We start from the raw sequence: 20951 nt of genomic DNA on the forward strand, positions 1-20951 counted from the left end.
AGTAATCCAGGTGAGAGAGGATGGTACCTTGGATATTAGTGGTAGAAATGGTGAGAAGTGGTGGGATTCTGCAGATATTTCAAAGGCGGAGTCACAGAGATTGACCAGATGTGGAAAAATAATCAAGGATGACTCTAAGATTTTTGGCCTTAGAAAATAGAAGGATGGCATTGCCATTGGCTGAGATGGGAAAGGCCACAAATAGAACAGATTTGGGGGCGAGGGGAAGGATCAGGATTTTTGTTTGGGACACACTGAGTTTGAGATGCCTGTTAGACATCCAAGTGATGGTATCCAGTAGACAGTTGAACATTGGGAGTTCAGAAGAGTGACATGAGCTCCTTCTCTGATAGGGTTGGACAGTGAGAATCAATTCCTTATCAAAATGATGTCATTACATTTGCACAACAAGCTTTTGTTTCTGGAAGCCATCTGAAGCAATCTCCAGAATCTGTCCTTCCATTGAGTGTGCCAAGTTATTTATCGATGTCTGCAAAGTGATGGGAGAAGGGTTCTTATCCACTCACAGCTGCCTGCCAGCTTGTGAAAATACTCACAACGATCTTTCAATTCAATGCTGAAGTGTCTCTTCATCTTGTGCAAAATACTTTCAGTGAGTTCTTCAGCTGCGTTTATAACCAGACCATTGAGACCACACACACACAAAAAAGGTTTTCAGCATTTGTCTTAAGGCTGACAGACTGTGTGGGATTGGTGATCTCCCTCCTAGGGCACAGGTGCCTGTGTGGGACGCCAGAGGTCATAGGGCAGCCACCGCTCTTGAGTGCTTACTGCATGCCATGCCCTGTGTTGTGCCCCTTGCCACGTCTGCACAAACACATCGAAGTGTCACAACTGTGCTGGGAGGGAAGCACTATGCTTATAGCCATAGAGCTGGGGAACCTGAGGCTCCAACAGATGGAGTGATTTTCCCCAGTTCACATAGTGCATGAGTGTTGGAGATAGGACTAGAGTGCTTTGAGGGTCCCTGGAGATGTCTTTGAAGCAGCTGCGGTCTCCTGGGTCAGAGCATTGAGGGCTGATTCCAGGTGCGAGGCTTTGGAGGCTCCAACTTCCCGCTCTGAGCATTTGCTGAGGGCTGGGCCACCCAGCGCTCCAGGACTTGGAACTACTCCGGACTCCTGGGCCTGGCTTCGGGATCGAGGCCCCGGCTAGTCTGCGGCCCCCATGGAGGGGGTGTGTACCGGAAAGACACTAATGGTCAAAACAAGAGGACATCACAGCCACTGTTCTCATTTCCTCTCATTCCGCAGACCCTCCCTGCACTACCTAGAAGGCCCTCTTGCCCACTTCTGAGAATGCTGGACAGACTAAAAGTAGGGCGTGGGGGCAGATGGGTTTTTATTGACCATTCTCCTGCCTGAAACATCAGCTTCTCTCTGACTGTGGCCCTGATAATCCTCGAGATCCCCTCCACCCTCCTCCTGCAGTGTCCGGCCTCATTAATAAGAGGTGACAGATGGAAAGAGGAGGTCAAGGTGATCATGGAATTAGAGTAGGGCTCAGGGAAGACGGGGGAGGTGGCATTCTGACAGGGTTGGTGGTGAGGTGCCCCTCAGACTTGGAGGGTGACGCAACCACCCACAGCCCTCTTAACTATTTGTGTTTGGGACTGGAGATTAGTTTCTGGGATGCCATTAACTGTCAAGCAGGTTGCAGACTGCACAAGAGCACTCAAGCAAGGAGAGACTAAAATCCAGCCGTTGCCTCTTTCACTATAGAGCCGAATCCACCCAGAGGAAGGGGTGACTTTTTCTGATTCACACAAAGACAACATATGGGCTAGAGGTAAGCCTGTGCATTAAAGACCGGGCCTTAGAATGTTATGTGCAAAGCTTAAGTGTTTTATTTTGACTTAAAACATATAAATGTGTATTTACTCTCCAATCTTTTGATATAGGTCCAAGGCCTTTTCTTTGAGGAGTCCAGGGGTTGGAATTCCCATTCATTACCTATGTCTATAATTTCTAACGTTGGTGTCTCGAAAGTGGAAGGGACTCTCGTGAAGTGACCCGCAGGCAGAGGTCTTGCCGATTTCTCTCTCACAGCTGTCCTGTTCGTATCTAGTTACAAAGCGCTATTTTTACAGTTTGCCATCATTGGGGCCTCACAGACACCTAGCTAGATCCCAAAGCTTCTGCACGGCTGCGTTTGTCCGTGGGTATTTGCAAGATCTTGTTGCTGAAGGGGGTACCAGCGGAAGACCTCACATGCTGCCACCTTACTGGTATCTTTCCTCTACCAGTTTTTCAAGCTAGCATTTATCAAGCATTTACTATGTGCCAGCTGGATACTAAATATGTTTCATGCGTTTTCTGCCACACTAGGAGGTCAGATCTGTCAGTCCCATTTTACTGGTGAGGACCCTGAGGCATAGGGAGAGGGGAACGCTTTGCCTTGTTTTCTGAACGCACAACTCCTATGTTGACTCAGTTCTAAGACATATTTTTTTTCACTTTGCTAAACTTAGGATGTCGACGAAATATAGAATAAATGAAGAAGCCATGATGTGTAAACGTGCTTCTAAAAACTTGTAAACTTTTAGTCTGAAAGCATTTCAAATTTACAGAAAAAGGTACAAGAATACTGCAAAGAATTCCCATATGCCCTTGACCCAGAATCACATATATTATTAACATTTTGCCACATTTACTTCAAAATTCTCCCTCTCACTCTCCATATACATGAATCATTTGAAAGTAAGCTGCAGATGTCATGCCTCTTCTCCCCTAAACATTGCCCCAGAACAAGGAATATGCTCTTACACAATCATAGTATAACTATGAAAATCTGAAAATTTAACGCTGAACAATATACTATTATCTGGTTCATAGTTTGTAGCCTACATTCAGATTTTGCCAACTCTTCCGGTAACGTCCCTTACAGCAGATTTTTCTAGCGCCAACTTCAATTCAGAATTACATGTTGCATTTTGATGTTGTATCTCTGTCATCCCTTTTAAATTCCTGTCTTTTCTTTCTTCCCATTGACATTTTTGGCGAGTCAGGCCAGCTACTTTGTAGAATGTCCTAAATTTCAATTTGTCGGGTTGTTTTCTCACGATTTCATCCAGGTTACACACTTATGGCAGGGGGACCAGGTACGTGATAGCTTCTCGGTATATCCCATTGAGAGGCACATATGTTGGCTTGTCCTATCAATATGATGTTAACCTTGAACACTGGGCTAAGGTGGAGTCCATCAGGTTTCTCCACTATCGTGATCGCTCTTCTTTTGTAATTAAAAAGCCATTTGGAAGGAGACACTTTGAGACTGTGAATATTCTCCTAGCAAACTTTCAACAGTTTTAGCACCCATGGATGATTCTTATTCCAATTTACTGCTATTACAGTTGCAAAGCTGTGATTTTCGTATGCTATCACCCCTTCTATATTTATTAGCTGGCATTCTGCTATAGGGAAGATGTCTCCTTCCTCTCCCATTTATTTCAAGAGTAGAGACTCATGGATTCTTCTCACATTAGTCAGTGGGAAATAATGCATTACTGTCATTATTTATGCTGATGTTTTATTGTCACTGAGGCAGGATATGAGCCCAGGTCCGTCTGATGGCAGAACCTATGTTCCAGACCACTCTTCTATGCTCCACTCTGTTTACTAGCTTTTACCTTGAGCACACTGCCTAAATTCTCTAAAACTCAGCTTTAATACTGGAAGGATCTAAGAGACACATGTGACACATGACTAAGATTCTAAAGGGAAAGTCTGTGGCATTGGCCCTCTGCTGGGTCCTAGGACAACCCTCGTTCCCTGCCAGGCCCTCAGCACCGTTCTGTTCAGTCAGGTTCAAGTTGCACCAACCTAACACCTGGTCCTCTACTAGGGGCTTTGTATACACAGATGAGTGAGACCTGGCCTCTGCCAGGTTGAGGCTGCTCCACACCACTGCGTCCCAGAGAAAAACAATGTGGAATAGAGCCACAGCTGAGCCACGATGGGCTTGTAGCACGAATGAGACATAAACATTTGTGGTCATCAGGCCCTGCGGTTTGGGACTGGTTTGTCCCTGCAGTATAACCTGTCTATTACCCCCCGTCCTAGTTTCTGAAAGTACAATTAGGACCAAGCCAGACTTAGTTCCTGCTTTCACGGAGCTCGCAGTCTACTTGGGAAGACCGATGCTAACCAAACGAATAGTTATTTAAGCACAATTATGTTAAGGGCTACAAAGGAAAAGCACTTGGTACTGGGACATCATCTAACCAGGGTGCCTGACTTCATCGAGAAAACCAGGGAAAGCTTCTGAGGAAGCAACAGTAAAACTAAGACCTTAAGAATGAGTCTGAGAGGGCCTGGTAAAGAAAGGCAAGCGAGATATTTCAGCAGAGGGAACAGCATGTGCAAAGGCCCTGGGAAAGGGAGCCTTCAGGTTTCCTGCACTTTCCAAGCTTGCTTCTTCAGGTGCCTCTCAGTTCTGTGAGCCCAGAGATCCTACTGATACATTTCCTTTGTGCTTAAATTAGCTGAAAGTCTACTGCTTTCCACCAAAGAAATCTACACTGTGTGCTTTAGGCAGGAATTTTTGGCTACAGTCTGTTACAGAGTCAACATCAACCCAAGTCTCTCAAATAAACTCCCACCTCAACAGACTCGTTGGCCAGAAAGAAGTTCCTGTGCTGAGTATATGTGGGCTCATCTGGCTTCTCCAAGGAAAAGTCAAGAGCATCCTTTTGTGCAACTAAGGATCGAAAAGAGATCTGATTTCCTTTTTTTGGTTTGTTGGTTTCGTTTTGTTGTTGTTGTTGTTGTTGTTGTTGATTCTTTGGAACAAGGCATCGTTCTACAGAGTGCCAGGGGAGCAAAGCCCAGCAGAGTCTCTCAGCCACACTCCGGCACCCATTACCTCCTCCCATCCCCATGTCAGGGGTAATCTCCTGGCATAACCTGAGCCAAAAAGAAAGAAAAAAGAATCTCTGCCCTCTGGGATAGATTTAAATTCCCCAAGTCTTCTCTTTCCTCAGCCTTACCCATTTCAGTCAATCCTATTTTTAAAGCCAAAATCCCAGGAATCATCCTCAATTCTTTTATTTACCCCCTCACATTTGAGCAGTCATCCAGTGCCGACAGCCCTGCCTCCAAAATACATCACAAATTAGCCCACCTCCCTGTATCACCACGGTCTCCACCCTGGGCCAAGCCACCACCACCTAGACACTTATCTTGGCCTCCCCACTGTCTTCCCACCTCTCCTCTTACTCTCCAATCCGTTTACTTTATAGCTAGAGAGATCTTTTAACACAGAGAGGTTAAAAATGCAGACTTCAGGTCCATGTGGCCTGGAGTCAAATTGAGCTCGATCACCTGTGGCTGTGTAGCCTTAGGCACTTGACTTCATCTCCCCGAATCTTCTTTTCCTGGTCTTTAAAATAAAGATAATACAATCTGTTCTTTATAGAATTACACTGAAGATTAACAATGTCAACGCTCAGTGTCTGGCACACGGGAAGAGCTTAATACATCATTATTGTTCTATCATTAATGGGTTGAGGACAGGAAGAATATTGGGCACTTGCCCACATTACCACTAGATGTCGCCACAGTCCTTGCTAAAATAGCAGCACTTGTTTCCCAAGTCTGGAGCAAAACAAAACAAAACAAAACAAAAAACCTTAGAGTTGGAGAAACTGAGGAAAAAACCAGCAGGGACCTCTCAAGTTCATGAAAGCAGGTCCAGGATTCCAAGCCACTGGTCCTGCCCCCTTAAGGATGGCAAATTCCACACCAGGGCTCCCACAGCTCATCCTGCCCCTGGAATAACCTGCTATCCATTTGAACTAACAGGTACCCGTGAGTGCTAACTGCGCGACAGGACCCATTCTAAGCATTTTACAATATGAACTCCCTGAATTGGCAGAAATAACTATAAGAGGTAGATTCTAATGGTTTCTTCATTTTATGGATGGGAAAAGTGAGGCACAGGGAGGGTCAGTAAGTTGCTCAAGGACACACAGCTAGAAAATGCAGAGTGGGATTAAAACCCTGGCATTCTGGCTGCAGTCTGTGCTATCCCAGAGCTTACTTCTTTGGTCACCTTGGCAATAATGTTAATGATTCCATTTTAAATCTTTTGATATTATCACATAGCTTCTTTGATGATTTAACAAAGCACTGCTGTTCCATTACGGGTTACCTTTCCCCAGTCTATGTCTTGGGAAGGAAACAGTGTTGATTTTCAGAAAAAGCGATTGTCAACCGGTGTGATTACATAGGAAATTAAGTATTGTAGTTTCGCAAAACATCACTCTATAAACAACATAACCTTTTGCTGATTCTTCATCATTTAGCCCTAAGTTTGCTGTCCAGTCCCAACAGAATTCCATGGACTTGGTCACTGGCTAAATCGGAGGCTTGGAGGACAAATGAGAAAGGAAGGAGCTTGGTCAGGTCTTTAATTCATTCACTCATTCATTCATTCCACAGTGACCGCGTCCTACTCCCTGCCTGGCCCTGTACAAGGCTCTGAAGCCAAGAAATGACCCCTACATTAGCCCTGCCCTCAAGGAGCTCACAGTCCAGTGAGAGTTAACAGACAGGAAGTACGCACACATTGGCCCTGCTTAATTGACCATCTCCCCAGATTGTCTGTAGATGGAGTTTGTCTATTCCCTCCATTCCTAGCATAGTGCCTGGCCCATGTTAGGTACTAGATAAATGTTTGCTGAAATGAAAACAAAAGCTTCACAGAGCAGGCAGCAATTTGATCTGGGGCTTTGAGGATTAGAAAACTCTTGACAGGTGAAGACAGAGGAGAGGACACACCCTCTCAAGAGGAAGAATGACAGGGTCATTGTAGAAAGATCTGTAGAAAGGCTTCTGTGTGGAGGATGATGGCTTTGGGTGAGATGCGGGGCACTTAGAGGCTGGTTCAGGGCCCAGTGGTGAGTGGATGGTGGCCTGGACCAAGGCTTTGGAGGTGGGGACAGAAAAGGCCTGATGGAGGATTGAGGAAGGATGGACAAGCCTTGGGGAGTGTGGAGCAGAAAAAAACAGGAGCCGTGGGTGAGTCTGGCTGTCTGGTGGAGCAGAGCAAGCTGGAGAGGACTTGGAAGGAAGTTGAGGTCTGTTGAGCAAAATTTAGGGGCATAAAGACCCTTCAGGTCCCTCAAGTCAGAGCCCAGCTTTGGTGTCATTTCTACCACCTCGAACTGCCGTTGGAGGGTAGAGCAGTCTTGTGGATACAGAGGAAGCGAGCCAGCTGGGCAGGAGCCAGCCACATGTGAGTGAGAAGCCCTGCCTCACTTTCTCCAGTTTTCTGGGGCCCCAAGGGGAAGAGGGCTGGCCAGGGAGGCCTTGTCAATGCCCAGACCTAGCATGAAGGTTACTGGAAGGCAGAGTCTCTCCAAAAACTGCCTTCTGATTCTTGCTCAGCAGCACAAATCACATACTGTGGATTGGGAGGACATCGTCCTCTCTTTTATTATATTTTATTTTTCTTGGGCTATAACACACATAAAGTATATAAAGTCTCCTAATCTTAAGGTATAGCTTGATGAATTTGTGCCCATGTAGTCACCAAGCAGATTAAGATATAGACCTTTTCCAGCATCCCAGGAAAGTCCCTCTTATTCCTTTTCCATTCTACTCCCCTCCCCGCGACCCAGGTAACTACTATTCTGATTTCTATCACCATAAATCATTGTTGCCCACCCTTGAACTTTATATATGAACGGAATCATACTATATGTATTGTTTTTGTGTCTGGGTCCTTTTAGTCAGCTTAATGTCACTGTATGTGATATTAATCCACATATCACATGTCAGTATATTATACTTTTATATGTATAATATAGTATTCCATTGGATGAACGTGCCATAATTTGTCAGTTCTCCTACTGATGGACATTGAGCTATTTCCAGTTTAAGCTATAAATAAATCTGCTAAAATTCTTTCGTGAGTCTTTTTGTAGACATAGGCACTCACTTCTCTCAGAATGAATACCTAAGAGTGGAAATTCTAGGTCACGGCAGAGGTGTATGTTCGGATTTAGTAGAAACGGTCGGTTATCAGAAGTGGCTGTACCAATTTCCTCTCTCACCAGCTGTATGCAAGAAGTTCAGTGGCTGCACGTCCTCTTTTCTTCCAGTGTTGGATACTGGAACACCAGAGATTGGAATGGGTGCGTTGATCCCTCAGCCCATTAGCAGCAAGACAGACAGAGGCCACATCCAGTTTGTTTCTCAGCTGGGGGAGGAGTGGACATCTTGATGTGGATGTGACTCTAGGAACTGGGGTAGTCATCTTATGACCATGAGCATGAAACCATCATGAGGATAGCAGATCAAAGATGGAATTAAACCTGGGAGATGGAATGTCCATGATGACACTGCACTGCCAAGCCACTCAATTAATTTGCCATTGGGTGGCAGCCTTCTTATTTTTAAGCCAATTGATATGTGGATTTTTTTTTTGGGGGGGGTGGTTTTCTTTATTTGTTTGTTTTGTTTTGTTGGCGGGGGTGGGGGACTTATAAAGGATATAGTCTATTAGCCCTCCTTTTAACCAAACCCAGTGGTGCCATTTCTGTCCTCTACAGCAATCGGCCCCACTGAGCACTTTCTCCTTCTTGAAACCTTCTCGTTGGGATCCCATATTCACCTGGTCTTCCTCTTACCTGTCTGGACACTGCTTCTCAGCTTCCTTTCTTGGCTCCTCCTCCTCTGTCTACTTTTTTTTTTGTTTTTGTTTTTAATCTATCTTCCCTCCCTTGGGATCTCATCCAGCATCATGATCCCATCCATCACCTGTGTGCTGATGTTACCCAAATATGAATCTCCAGCCCAGACCTCTCTTCTGAGCTCATCTCATATAAAAATCCCTGTTGACCCTCTCCACCTAGATGTTGCCCAGACATTTCAGATTTGCCTTCTCAAAGTCAAACTCTGTATCCTCTCCCTCAATTTGATCCTTCTTCAGGTTTCACTACCTTAGCGAAGGGCTCTTGACTCCTTCCTACTCAAGGCAAAAACCTAGATGTTCTTGCCATTGCCTTAGCACACACCCACATGCAATCTTTCATCCTTTACTTCTCTACCTCCCCAAACCGCCACCCTGAGTCATTGTTACTTTGCAGCTAGAAAGTTGCAACAGCCTTCTAACTGGTCCCCCCACACCTGCTCCCAACTGTCTTCCAAGCCATGCAGCCAGGGTAGCGTTTCAGAAATCCAAATTTGTTATCATTCCCCTTATGAAAATGGCTCCTCATTACTCTCAGGATAAAATCCAAATTCATTTGGTACCATTACCTGCCCTACTCCTTGCTCATCCCTCATGTCCCCGCCGCCCCCAACTCCTTCCCACCTCATCTGGCACAAATGGTTCTTTCTGCTTAGTGCATTTCCCCTTACTCTTGCCCTGCACAACTCCTAACTGTCCTTGGTTTCTCAATCTAAATGCCAGCTTCGCAAGGATGATCCACCCTTACCCTCACCCTATGTCAGGACCCCATTCATTTTTCATAATCCTTACTTTCCCACCGCGCATCCCATGCTGCATAACTATATATTGATTTGATTAATATTATTGACACATAGTGATTATTTGATGACTCTCTTTCCTCCTCCACCCGCCGCCCCTACACTTCACCCCACTAGAATGGCAGGTTGGAGCAGTGTCTAAGCCACCCTCTACTCCACTTGCTTTTAGCAATGCATTTAACAGAGAGTAAGCGCTCAAGGAATGCGCTTAATTAGCTGATAAATGACTCATTCAATCCCCCATAACAACGCCGTGGAGTAGGCATTTCATCAGACGTAGGGAAGCTGGGTGAGAACCGGGGTAGGCAAGTTGCCCGAGGTATAGTGAAAGCGGAGGAATCAGGTCCTGCCCCACGTTTGGTCTTAAATTCTGAACCTGGTTTTTCCGCTCCTGAACTTTGGCCGCTTGGTGAAAGAGCCAGGGAGGGGGCGGACTTTGAGCCACAGGAAGGTTTTCCCGGATGACACGGGCGATCCACATGGGGCACTGGAATCAAGAGTTCACCCACGGAAACTAAGGAACGCCCCCTCCGCTCTCAAAGAGTAAGGATCACAATCTGCTGCATATGCATAAGGGGACCATGAAACCGTGATTCGGGACTACCCAAAACGCGCCTGATTGAAAATTCTTCGGGCTTGAAGACTTGAGAACCTCCAGAATTCCTCACACATACATAGAAAGTTTTCAAAGGCTCATATAAAGCGGATATCGAGGGAATATCGGGTGAGGACGATCCAGGTTTGGGTCTTTTGATCAGGCGTCTGCTGGAGGCAGCCCGATCCCAGGAGGGGTCCTCGGTCTGCTCCACTAGAAGACGAAGGGGGCGTCTCCCCGGCTTCCTGCGGCGTCGGCGGCGAGCTGAGGTGGAGGCTGGCTGCGGCAGCGAAGGCGACAGTGGCGGCGGCGCCATGGCAGGGCTCGCAGGTACCGTGGCGTCGGCCTCCTGGGGACGGGATAAGAGGCCCTCAGTGCGGCGGTGCCGCCATGTTGTCCCCTCGGGGTCACCTTAGGCGTCGCCCGGTCCCTTTCTGGGGTTTTCCTTCCGCGCACCCTGGGGGCCACCCCTGTCCGGTGTCACGTGATTGCCCTGTGTGGCCCCAGCCTGGGCCTTGGGGGTCCCTTTCCGGCCCGAGGGCGGGTCACCGGACCCCTGGGTCTCGGTCTGGCCTCCAAGGTCAGCGCTCGCCTGTCTGTTCCCAGGAAGGGACAGACAGAGCCGGGGAGCGCGGAGCTGAGGGGCGCGACTACCGCGTCTTCGGCCCGGGGCCCACGGCAGGGGTCCCGGGTTCTGAGAGTCCTGCCACTCTGTCCCCGCCACTTAAATCGCATTTTTTAAATCAGAAGGGGCGTGGGGGAGAGGGGAGAGAGGGCTCTTCCCCACACATACAGGCACCCGCTTTGGTGTCTGAGGTGATGAGGTCATAGGTTGACGCTCTGCCTTGAGTCGCGGGTGCTTCTCACTCCCTCGTAACTTTTCAGGTCTGGACACCCGTTCCCTTTTCTCCAGTGTATATGGGGAGTGGCCCTCAAGGGCAGCTGAAGGAACGGAATGCCTGGCACACCCGTGGCCTAGAAAGAAGAATGGGGGCTGGGGAACAGTTGCTTTTTCCTTCCCCCTTCCCCCGTCCCAACCTTCTGTAAATTCCTTCCAGGCCTCCGTGTTCCTTTTCAACGCTAAATGTTGGGACAGCCTGGGGTCTGTCCTGGGGAGGAAATGATCTTTCTGTTTATAGGTTCGGATCGTGTTTTATCCCTTTCAGGGAACTGGTGTGTTGGGAACAGCTTCTGTTTGCCCTGCCTGACACGGTCCAACCATCCCCTCAGCCTTCTGGACGGGAACACCAAAGCCAGGACCAAAAAAAAAAAAAAAAAAAAAAAAAAAAAAAAAAGGTTCCAGCTTAAGTGCTAATGCCAAGTGTTAGATCTTGTCTATGTGTTTGTTTCAAATCAGACAGACTCATTAATGTCAAACAAATCTGTTACCAGGTTCAGAGGCCTGGTCAGTTTCCAGTGACCAGATCAATTCCATAGCTGAAATTGGTCTTGTTAGAATTGCTGCCAGAAACAGGTTAACCTTTTATCTGTAACGTGTTGTTTCAGAGAGGAATCTGGAAGTCTGGGTTTGGCTGTCTTTTTTGTTGTTCTCTTATCTTCGAAACATATGCATTCCATCTCAAGCCTGTCACTGTGTGCTATATACCAAGGATCATGCGTTGCCTGCCTCTTTGGCTTCCTGTTCTGGGAATGCTCAGGAATCGGGATCCTGCCTGGGTACGGGCCCTGTGGGAGGGAGAAGAGAAGGGGCGGAAGGGAGGGCGAACCAGATCCTTCTCAGAGAAGGTGGTGACCTGTCTCTGGGGCAAATAGAGGAAGTCAGAGGTCACCAGGGAAAAAGAGCGTGTTGCTAAACCAATGTTTTGTGTGGTGTGTGCACGCTTGTGCACATTTAAATCTCGGGGGGTAAAACTAACTGCAAATTCAGAATTTCACTTTAGGTTGCTGGCTCCTGAGTAGACACAGTTTGAAAATAGGGGATCTAGCACATGGCTCTCAGCAAACCTGCTCCCTCATCCAACCCAGGTGTAATGAGCTGTGGCTGTCCTGCATGAAGCTTGGGAAACTCTCCGCCCCCTCAGTCACAACCCAGATGCTCCACGGATAGAGATGACACTGTCACATAGCACCCCACACGTCTGAAAGCCACGGTACCCAAGCCCTCCTGGAGCTTAACCTGACTGGTTAGGCTGAGACACTAACATCTTCTTGGCGTATTAGTGCCAAGGATGGTGCCCGTTGGTGTCCTGCAAAGCCATTCCAATCCCCTCACAACTCATCTGCTGTATCCTTGGTCTCACAGGGGCAAAGCCTTGTGGTGGTGGCAGAAACAGTTTAGGAAGAAGGGAGGCCTGTGGACTAAGGGTCTTGCAATGAAACTCTAGTGATTTTCAACTTCTACCATTGCTCTCTATCAGAATAAAATGTTTTCATGGTATTGCTTCTGGAAAAATTTTTGTAAACAAGGTGTGTCTGGACCAGACTTCTAGGCACCACACAGGAATAGAAAGTGAACGCATTCCCTCTGTCTTCTCCAGTGGGTTGTGTTTGCTGCCAGAACATGAGGGTTTGGGGGATGAGGGGTGAAAGTGGAAGAGTAGACATTGCACACTCAAGCCTACCCATGTGGATGCAGGCCACCAGGACAGCCCTTGCCTGGAAGTCTGTCATCTCACCATGCCACACGGATGGACGGATGGAGCGGCCCCACAGGTGGGCTTTGCCAAGATTATCTAGAAAGCCCCCGGGCTGCCAGCAGCCTCCTGGCTTTTAAAGGGGGCACAGGAGGCTAAGGGGAGAATGCTGTGTCCAGAGCAGCCAGACCCTTGCATGCCTGTCTACCTGAACCTGGCTGCCTTATAACTGGGCTGAGGTTAGAGCATCTGGGACAGTGGGGCTGTGGGCACACCCCTCGAAGGCTCTGAGGGGAGGCAGCCTTCATTGAAAACACATGGGGAGATGTTCATGGTTCTGTGGGTTTAGTGTGGAAAACCACAGAAACTCCCAGTCGAGGCCTGCCAAGGTACAGCTTCGGAAGGGAGGTGTGGGCATTGCCTGCTGATGAGTCACCCCGGGGCAAGAGGAGACCTGTCTCACCTTCAGGCTATAGTACAAGCAGGAGCCACCCAGCCTAAGGAAGATGGAGTCTCTCATTATACATTCCTACCCCAATCCTGATGAGTCCTGATTGGCACTTTGGTGACAATGTTTCTAGAATCCTGGAGTTCACTGGGATCTTAGCAGCCCTTTTACAGAGGGGAGCTAAAGGTGAGGGGTAGGAGGTAACCTGGCCAGCTTCCCTGGGCTGATCGATGATAAAGCCCAATACCGGAACTGAGGTCTGCCCCCTCCACCCACGTAATTCTCTGATGCTGTACTGAAGTTATAGATGCCTCTAGAGGTGCTTGCAGTGGGTTTAGAAACAAGGGGGTGCTCAGAAGAGTGGAAACATTATCTGGCTCAGGGTGGGCAAGGTGCTTTGTGCCCCAGAAGTGTTTGTGACAACTGTGACTAAGGGATTTGAGGAAGTGGCAGGGAGAGAGAGATTTATGGCCCTCCAGATTCTCCCTTGGTTTTGACCCAGGAACAGGTGTATAGTGACAGGGACACATGAAGCCAGAGACAAGGCTGAACAGGCGGCAGGGCCATTTGGTGAGGCAGTCAGCTGACCATGTGAAAGGAGTCCTGAGTCACTCAGGAGTGAAAGAGGGGAGAAGTGAGGAGCCAGCCAGCCCACCCACCCTGACATGACAGTTGAGAGCCCAGGGCCAGGGACCTGGTAAGCACCCCTAAGAATACGGAGGCTAATGCCTACAGAAGTGAAGAACCCACTCATGGAGAGATCTGGAGAGTAGTAGCGGGGCAGGGCAGAATGCCCTTGCAGTGGTCCTGGTAGAGGTTATACGGCCTAGAGGGATAAGCTGGGCAGGGGAGGCACCACACCATACCTCTTATCCCATACTCATTAAGCCAGTGCCTACCCTGCCAGTGCTCATTTCCTTGGGGCTCCTGGATGGAGGTAAAATTTTGTGTTGTAAAGTCCTGATTGTCCCTTGGTCCTTAGCACCCCATCTTGAGGGCTACTCCCACCTGTTGCCTCCCATCTTTCCTGCTGATTACCTGCCACGGCCCCTTATTCCAGGACAGTGAAGGCACCCACCCCTCTGGGTAGGGGAGATGGTCCCTGATTCTGAGACCACAAACTGAGATGTAGACTTTTCTCTTTGGAGTGGGGGAAGTGGTCCTTTTTCTCAAAACAGTGTTAAATGAAGTTGGAACTGAGTGTGTGAGGGTCCCAGCTTATTCCCATTTTGTTGCCTCCCCCTCCCGCCCGCTCCCAAGGAGTGTGCCGCCCCCCCCCCCCAACTCAGTGGGTGCATCAGCCCGGTCTTAGGAGTATGTTTCGAAGCTGCAAAGGAGTCACAAGAGACAGCTGTTTGGTGCACCTCCACCACCCCGCAGGGTCCTAGGACACTGTGCGAGATGGGGGAGGTACTGGTTTTTTATTTTTTGTAGAGGTGGTCCCTGTCCTCCAGGAGCTTACAATCTAGCTGGGGAGACACAACTAATGCACACTTATACAATCAGTACAATTAGCGATTACCACAATATTGACCACAACTGCGTGAGACCAGGGAAAGCAAGATCAGTGAGGGGCTAGGGGCTCGGAGAAGGTGTTTTAGTAAAGATGGGATTCATTTACTGGTTGAATAAGTCCAAATTGAGTGACATTTCTTTGGGGTGGGCTTAGAAGGCAGTGGGGTGGGGGGAAGGGGAATTGAGGGAGCAAAGGCAGCAAGGCTGGAATGCACGTGTTGTAGGCAAGGGACAGTGAGAGGGCCCCACTCTATTTCTTAACCCTCTTCCCTCACTCTTGCCCTCCAGTCCCGCCACACAGGCACGCAGTTGGCGCCTTGTCTGCTGCATCGAGATTCAGGGCTTCCGCTGGTGATGATGGAATGTCCATTCTGCTGGCTGGTATGGTTGTCTGGATCTCTGTGGTGGGGCCTGCTGGCATGGCCATGGCTGCGGGGCTGGGTTGGCGCTGTCCCGACTTGGTCCAGATCAGAATGCATTGCCTGTGCCCAGATCTCGGGGGTCTGCTCCCCCCACCCCCCTCCTCCCTCTACCCCACCCAGTGGTCAGAGGGGCGCAAAGGGGTTTGGAAGGGATCTGGTATTGTCATTGTCGGTGCTGCTTCTCCGGGGGCCTACCGGCCCCTCACTGACCTTGGCAAATGCTCCTCTGGCGAGAGAGCACAGGGGACCCCCCATTCCTGCGCGGCACTGGCTCCCATGCTGGCCGAGAAGCACAGGAGCACCTGGTGACGCGGCCGCCCAGGGCTGGGGGTTGGGGCCTCAGTTGGGGGCTCGCTGCCGGCGCTCTCCCAACACCTGCCGCCCGGTCCTCGACACCGTGTACGCCAGCTTCTGCAGGGAGTACCTGAACACCTGCGGTGAGAGACCCAGGACCTGCCCTTAGAGGCAGGTACCCGCAGCGAGTCTGCAGCGCTGCCGTGCCCCCCCCCCCCCCCCCCCCCCCTCCTGCCCCGCCTGCCTGTCGGACTTCGAGAGGCAGGCGCGGGCGCAGCTTGTCCACGAGTCAGGGCAGCTGGAGCTTTTCCAACTGTGCTGAAGGCTGCATGGCAGCAAGCTGATTGGACCCACAACTTAGGTATACCTCACTTCTCGCAATGGGCTGTGTCCCTGGAGGATTCCGAAAAGCGAATCCTACCCAGTAAATGCAGCATTCCAGGAACACCTTAAAGGAAATATGCGATTCCTTTGGCAAAGGGATTCCTTTAGCAGGGAATTCTTCCTGCAAGGGGGTGCTTTTAGGGTAAACGATTTTATGGGCAAAGTGCTTTCTTCTGATTTATTAATTTTTACAAAGCACTTTGTCTCTATGATTTCTTTTTTAAATACAGTGAATTGTCTTTTATTGGGAGCGCTTTTTTTTTCTCTTCCATTTCTCCTGCAAAGAACCTTTTCTAATTGTTTTCTTCAAAGCGCTTTTATCCGATTCATTTTTTTCTGTTAGCTCCTTTGTCTAATTTTTTTCTGCAATGCGCTTTTTATCTAGTGCATTTTTTTTTCTGCCAAGTGCTTTTACCAGATTTATTTTTCCTGCAATGCGCATTTTCTCTAATTCATTTTTCCCGCGAATTACTTTTCTTTAATTCGTTGTGGGTTTTTTATGAAGTGCTTTTTATTTTTTCTCTGAGAAGTGCCTTTTTCTAACTTATTTCTCATCCCACCTTCGCAAGCGCTATATATGTTTTTAAAAGACAATTTCCCCGCAATGCGCAATTTTTTAAAACGGAAAATTCTGCTATGCGAGGGTAAAGTCTCTTCGCAAAACAGGAGTGCCCCGCCTCCCTCCTGGGGTCGAGTCTGGGTGTAGCGGGTTTTTCTTACCGCGTTGGTCGCTAAGAGCCTTGGCGATCGTCAGTGGCTGGCGCCCGCCGCGCCCCAACTCTTTGTTCCCGGCCGGGCGCGGGCGCACTGGGAAGGGTCTGCGCGTGGAGGAGGGCGCAAGGAACGGGCGGGGGCATGCGGTGCCGACCGCGGCACTCGGGCAGGCAGGGATCGCGGCAATACGGATAGGACCGGTCTGGGAGGCGGCAATTGCGACGTGGGCTTGCCGGTTAAGGGGGCGCGCATCCGGGCCCCTCTCCCACCCGGAACCTGGGCACACTTACCTGCAGTAGCACGCGGAAAATGTACCAGCCGATGATGAGCAGCTCAGCTGAAGCTGCCGCCACTGCCGCCATGGTTGCAAGAGTGGTGGGTGAGTGGTTGAGAGCGAGCGCGGTTCGCCGAGGTCCGCCGGTCTCGGAGTCCGCTGTTGGGCGCACTGCCGCAGCCGCCGTGGCCGCGCCTTAAGTATCCGCCCGCCACCCAAGTGCGCATGCGCGCTTGGGGGTGTCCATGAGGAGGGGTGGCCGGGGGCGCTCCTCATTCGCCGGGAGAGGAAAAAATAATCCATCTGCTCTTTCCACACCGACCCCCGCCTCCTGAGTTCCATCTTAGCCCCTTTCCAGAAGATTCCGCTGTGCCGCTTTTGAATTTTAGTGTAAAATGGAGGGGAACTGCAACTCTTGAGAAGCGCAAAGGGTTAGGGTAGGGGATGCACGTCTTTGGTGTGGAACCCCCCCCCCCCCCCTGAGCCGTGGCCTACAAATTTAAGCCCAGTGTCCCGTGACGCGCCAGAACCCACCTTGGGCATGGGTGGGAAACCAGGAAAACATAACTTAGAGATCATCTGCCCCGCAGAGCAAATAAAAGGTGCCCCTTCCTGGAGCCTTGGCTTCATAGGCCCCTGGTCAGTACTCTTCTAATATTTGATGTGCTGTAAGCCTACATTCTCGGCTTCACAAGAGTCCCTGAGCACATAACCTTTCCCTCATTCCTCGCGTCCCGCTTCGTACGGTTACTACCACGGTGACTATTGTAGGAAAGTGAGCCAGAGCATTGAGCTCTAGGCGCAAAAGTGGTAGTCCCCGGGTATCTACCTTGTGGGAGGGATGCAAGAGGGATTGGTGCCTTTGTGTGCGTGGAAGGAATGGGATGAGCTTACCGAGAAGTGGTCGGAAAGTGCTGTGGGATAGTTTTCTGCTGAACAGGTCTTTTCAGCCTCCCTCTTCTGCTCCCCTCCCCCCAGGCCCTGGTAGGTCTTAACACAGCCAAGGAGGCTCTTTGTACCCGTTGCGCTGGGCGGCTGCAGCCTGGAATGGGGTTTTGCTACCGCCACCAGAGGGTTGTGGCTGCCGCAGCTCCATTTCCAGGCACAGCGGGAAGACCTGTACGCGGTCTGGGAGCTCAACCCCAGCGCACTGGTGGCCTGCGGCTCCAGAGCGCCTCTCCAGCAAGCTGCCTAGCACAGGGGCCAACTGGCATTTGCTCCTGTGTGGATAGAAAATTAATTTTGATTAAAAGCTCACAGAGGTCAGGTTCTATACGGTTGCCAGCAGCAGATGGAAAGTGTAAGTGATCCAAGCGAGGTCAGTGTGGATGAAGTAGCATGGTGATTTTTTTTTTTTTTTTTTTTTAACATGTTGACTTTCGAAGAAGTTGGCTGGTTTGGACAAAATGATGCTGGGCTGCCATCTTAAAACAAAATATTTGGTAGTGCCGTCGCTGCAGCTTCGCAGAGCATGCAAAGATCCATTGCCTGCAAACTCCAGCCGGCAGCACGCTGCTCTAGTTCTCCCCTGAGCACCTGCTATGATAGATACTAGATACAGAATCCTATTCTTATTACTTGGGGGTACAGCACTGAGCCCATGGCCATCCATGGCAACCACAGGGCGGTATTGTGAGGTCTGGGCCCCTTGAGGACGGGCTGCAGCCCCAGGAGGCGATACATGATCTCTGCTGGGCAGGGCCCAGGCAAAGCCAGTCCACTGTGCCGGACCTGCCCGAAGAGCCCTCTGGCCCAACCCCGACAAGCCTAGGGGAGACACCCCAGGAGGCTTCCTGGACAGGTGATGTGGAGAGGAGTAGACTTCCATGGGTGGGCAGGGAGGAAAGGGCATTCACATTTGCTGTTGTTAACCATGATCCATTTTCCCAAATAAGTATACATTCTGTTCCTGTTTTTTTTTTTTTTTTTGTCTGTCTGTCTGTCTGTCTGTTTTTTGTCTGTTTGTCTGTTGTGTTGACTTTTCTCTTCAGGATCCCTGCTGCCTTGGTGATCCCGGGCTGACAGCCAGAGAGCACAGCGGCTCAGCTCCTGGAGAGTGAGGGTTGAAGAAAGCGGAGGGCAGCTGCCTGCGCCCGCTGGCTCCCATTGGGTCGGTTCCTGCAGCGGTGCCCGGTGGCCTTGGTGAAGGCCCTGCCCGGCAGAGATCATGTATTGCCTCCAGTGGCTGCTGCCCGTCCTCCTCATCCCCAAGCCCCTCAACCCCGCCCTGTGGTTCAGCCACTCCATGTTCATGGGCTTCTACCTGCTCAGCTTCCTTCTGGAGCGGAAGCCTTGCACGATTTGTGCCTTGGTTTTCCTGGCAGCCCTGTTCCTCATCTGCTATAGCTGCTGGGGAAACTGTTTCCTGTACCACTGCTCTGATTCCCCGCTTCCGGAATCGGCGCACGACCCCGGCGTTGTGGGCACCTAACAGCCTGCCCTGTTAGCTTTCCAAGGAAGCAGAAGATGGGAGGGGAGGCATTGACATAGGTCATAAAGCATTGGAGTTTCAAATCCCGCAGCCCCGCGGGTGCCACATTCCTGACGGCGCCTTTTTTGGCCTGTGATGTTTTATCCTTATAATGTGAATAATGGCACTGACCGGTGCTTTTATTGTAGAGTCCTATAGTCGTGGGTGGTCTTGTGATTGTGTGTGTTCTGTCCCCATCTCCGTTCCTCCCCTTGCTCCCCAAGGCTGGCAGGATGGTCACCCCCCTCGCCTCATTCCTGCGAGGAGTCTGCACCCATCCTGGTCAACCGTCCCGGCATGACCTGGGCAGATAAAATGCCAGTCTCGTCACCTCTGTGACCCCTCCTTGTCAGGGTCTCTTCCCTTCCCAGAATGTTACCAACCCCTCAGTCCCTCTCCTGGTTTCCCTTTAGTTCTCTTCCGCCCCTTTCCTTTTTGGGGGAGCACCTGTCCAAGACAGGGCTCATTTTTGCACTTATCTCGAATTTAAAGAGATTGCTGACGCCCGAGAGCCTCGCTTTTTCATCCTTCTTTCCCCTGTCAGCAGGCTAGACAGAAACATGTCTTGACTGTTTGTTGTCCACAGATCTCCAGTATTTTCTCCACTTCATTTTTAAGAAAGAAGTAACAGATGCTTGTTGCTCTTTCACCTGGGTTTCTGGGCTCATGCTTACCAGCCCAGCCTCGCTTTCTTTGCCCTTCCTCCTGCCTTTCTCAACTGTCCCGAGGAGGGGGGGCCTCGTGTCTCCTGTGCATGCTCTGCAGGATTGAGGTGTGGTGTGTCCACGTAGATCTAGCAGTCCCCAGCTGAGTGAATGGAAGAGTACTTGTGTGTTTTTTCATAACAGCCATGATCCCCTTGATAGGTGTTTGAATATATTTTGGTGTGCCGTGAGTGTGTGTGTGTATGTGTGTGTGTGCGTGTACAAATACATGTGTATATTCCTTTTAAAGAAGCTTTATCGAACGTGTTCTGATTTTGAGGTTTAGCAATAGCTAGCTATAGTAGGTGCCGCTGCAGTTTTTATTTAGCATGGGGATTGCAGGGTGACCAGCACGCTGGACTCCGAGGTGGTTCAGACAAGACAGAGAGGAGCAGTGGCCATCATCCTCGTGCCAGGAGCTCCTTCAGTCCTGCGCATATAGACTGTACATTACGAAGAATACACAGGAAGACTTTGTGACTGTCACTTGCTTTTTGCTTTTTCTGCGCTTCAGTAACAAGTGTTGGCAAACGAGACTTTCTCCTGGCCCCCGCCCACCGGGGACTAGCATGGTTGTCCGTCCAGTCTAAATCATCCATCCTTCTCTTGCCTGAGTGGGAAGGGCGGTGGGCCAGGCAGAGGACAGAACTGGAGGCAGTCCATCTAGGGAATGGGACCGTGAGGCCACACTTGTGGAACATTTGGACTGCCATCCTGGAGCTTTTATTTCTGGTGTGTTCGTTGCACAGCTGTTTGAAATGTTTAATAAAGCTTTATAAACTTTACTTTGTGGTTTTATGTGGCTGCAGTCCATTTGGGTCGTGGTGTTGGATTTCTAAGTTGGTGGGGGACAGAGGGTAGCATGGAGGGGCTGAGTCCTTGGCGCCAGAGTACCTTAGCCCGAAAATTTGATCTGCTCTCTGGAGAGCAGATGGTGGGGTTGGGGGAGGGGGAGCAGGGGGCAGGCCAGGCGGTGAACAGGAGGGAGTCTCAAAGTTTTTAGAGATGAGACATTTGTGTTT

At 49.9% G+C, this 20951-nt stretch overlaps 2 protein-coding genes across 6 annotated transcripts; one reads left to right on the forward strand and one right to left on the reverse strand.

Annotated features, from left to right (window-relative positions):
• Positions 1-1578: 1578 nt before the first annotated feature.
• BLCAP (BLCAP apoptosis inducing factor) lies at positions 1579-20714 on the forward strand. Of its 3 annotated transcripts, XR_005782022.1 has the most exons (3): positions 9320-10440; positions 11617-11787; positions 12097-12508. XR_005782022.1 is itself a non-coding variant. In XM_040447093.1 (2 exons), exon 2 carries the CDS (start codon positions 18923-18925, stop codon positions 19184-19186), a length of 264 nt encoding a protein of 87 aa, XP_040303027.1. In that variant the 5' UTR covers positions 1579-1809; positions 18747-18922; the 3' UTR covers positions 19187-20714. The 3 variants fall into 3 exon arrangements, 2 of the variants coding, with proteins under 2 accessions (XP_040303027.1, XP_040303026.1); XM_040447093.1 differs by lacking the exons at positions 9320-10440; positions 11617-11787; positions 12097-12508 and adding exons at positions 1579-1809; positions 18747-20714; XM_040447092.1 differs by lacking the exons at positions 11617-11787; positions 12097-12508 and adding an exon at positions 18747-20714 and having other exon boundaries at positions 10314-10440.
• On the reverse strand, positions 14503-16949 carry NNAT (neuronatin). Of its 3 annotated transcripts, none has more exons than XM_040447096.1 (3): positions 16772-16949; positions 15756-15831; positions 14503-15521 (listed from the first exon to the last, which is right to left on the reverse strand). In XM_040447096.1, exons 1-3 carry the CDS (start codon positions 16841-16843, stop codon positions 15292-15294), a joined length of 378 nt encoding a protein of 125 aa, XP_040303030.1. In that variant the 5' UTR covers positions 16844-16949; the 3' UTR covers positions 14503-15291. The 3 variants fall into 3 exon arrangements, with proteins under 3 accessions (XP_040303030.1, XP_040303028.1, XP_040303029.1); XM_040447094.1 differs by having other exon boundaries at positions 15751-15831; XM_040447095.1 differs by lacking the exon at positions 15756-15831.
• Positions 20715-20951: the final 237 nt, after the last annotated feature.

The sequence above is a fragment of the Herpailurus yagouaroundi genome, unplaced genomic scaffold (genome assembly GCF_014898765.1).
Source record: "Herpailurus yagouaroundi ecotype Mexico unplaced genomic scaffold, PumYag 196, whole genome shotgun sequence".
NCBI classification, from domain to species: Eukaryota; Metazoa; Chordata; class Mammalia; order Carnivora; family Felidae; genus Herpailurus; species Herpailurus yagouaroundi.

Excerpts from the sequence above, each read along its gene's own strand:
- NNAT (XM_040447096.1), bottom strand. The coding sequence starts at position 16,843 with ATGGCGGCAGTGGCGGCAGCTTCAGCTGAGCTGCTCATCATCGGCTGG. Across the intron at positions 15,832-16,771 it reads TTTTCCGCGTGCTACTGCAG|GTGTTCCTGGAATGCTGCAT; the intron begins GTAAGTGTGCCC and ends ATTTCCTTTAAG. Across the intron at positions 15,522-15,755 it reads GACACAGCCCATTGCGAGAA|GTGTTCAGGTACTCCCTGCA; the intron begins GTGAGGTATACC and ends CTCTCACCGCAG.
- BLCAP (XM_040447093.1), top strand. The coding sequence starts at position 18,923 with ATGTATTGCCTCCAGTGGCTGCTGCCCGTCCTCCTCATCCCCAAGCCC.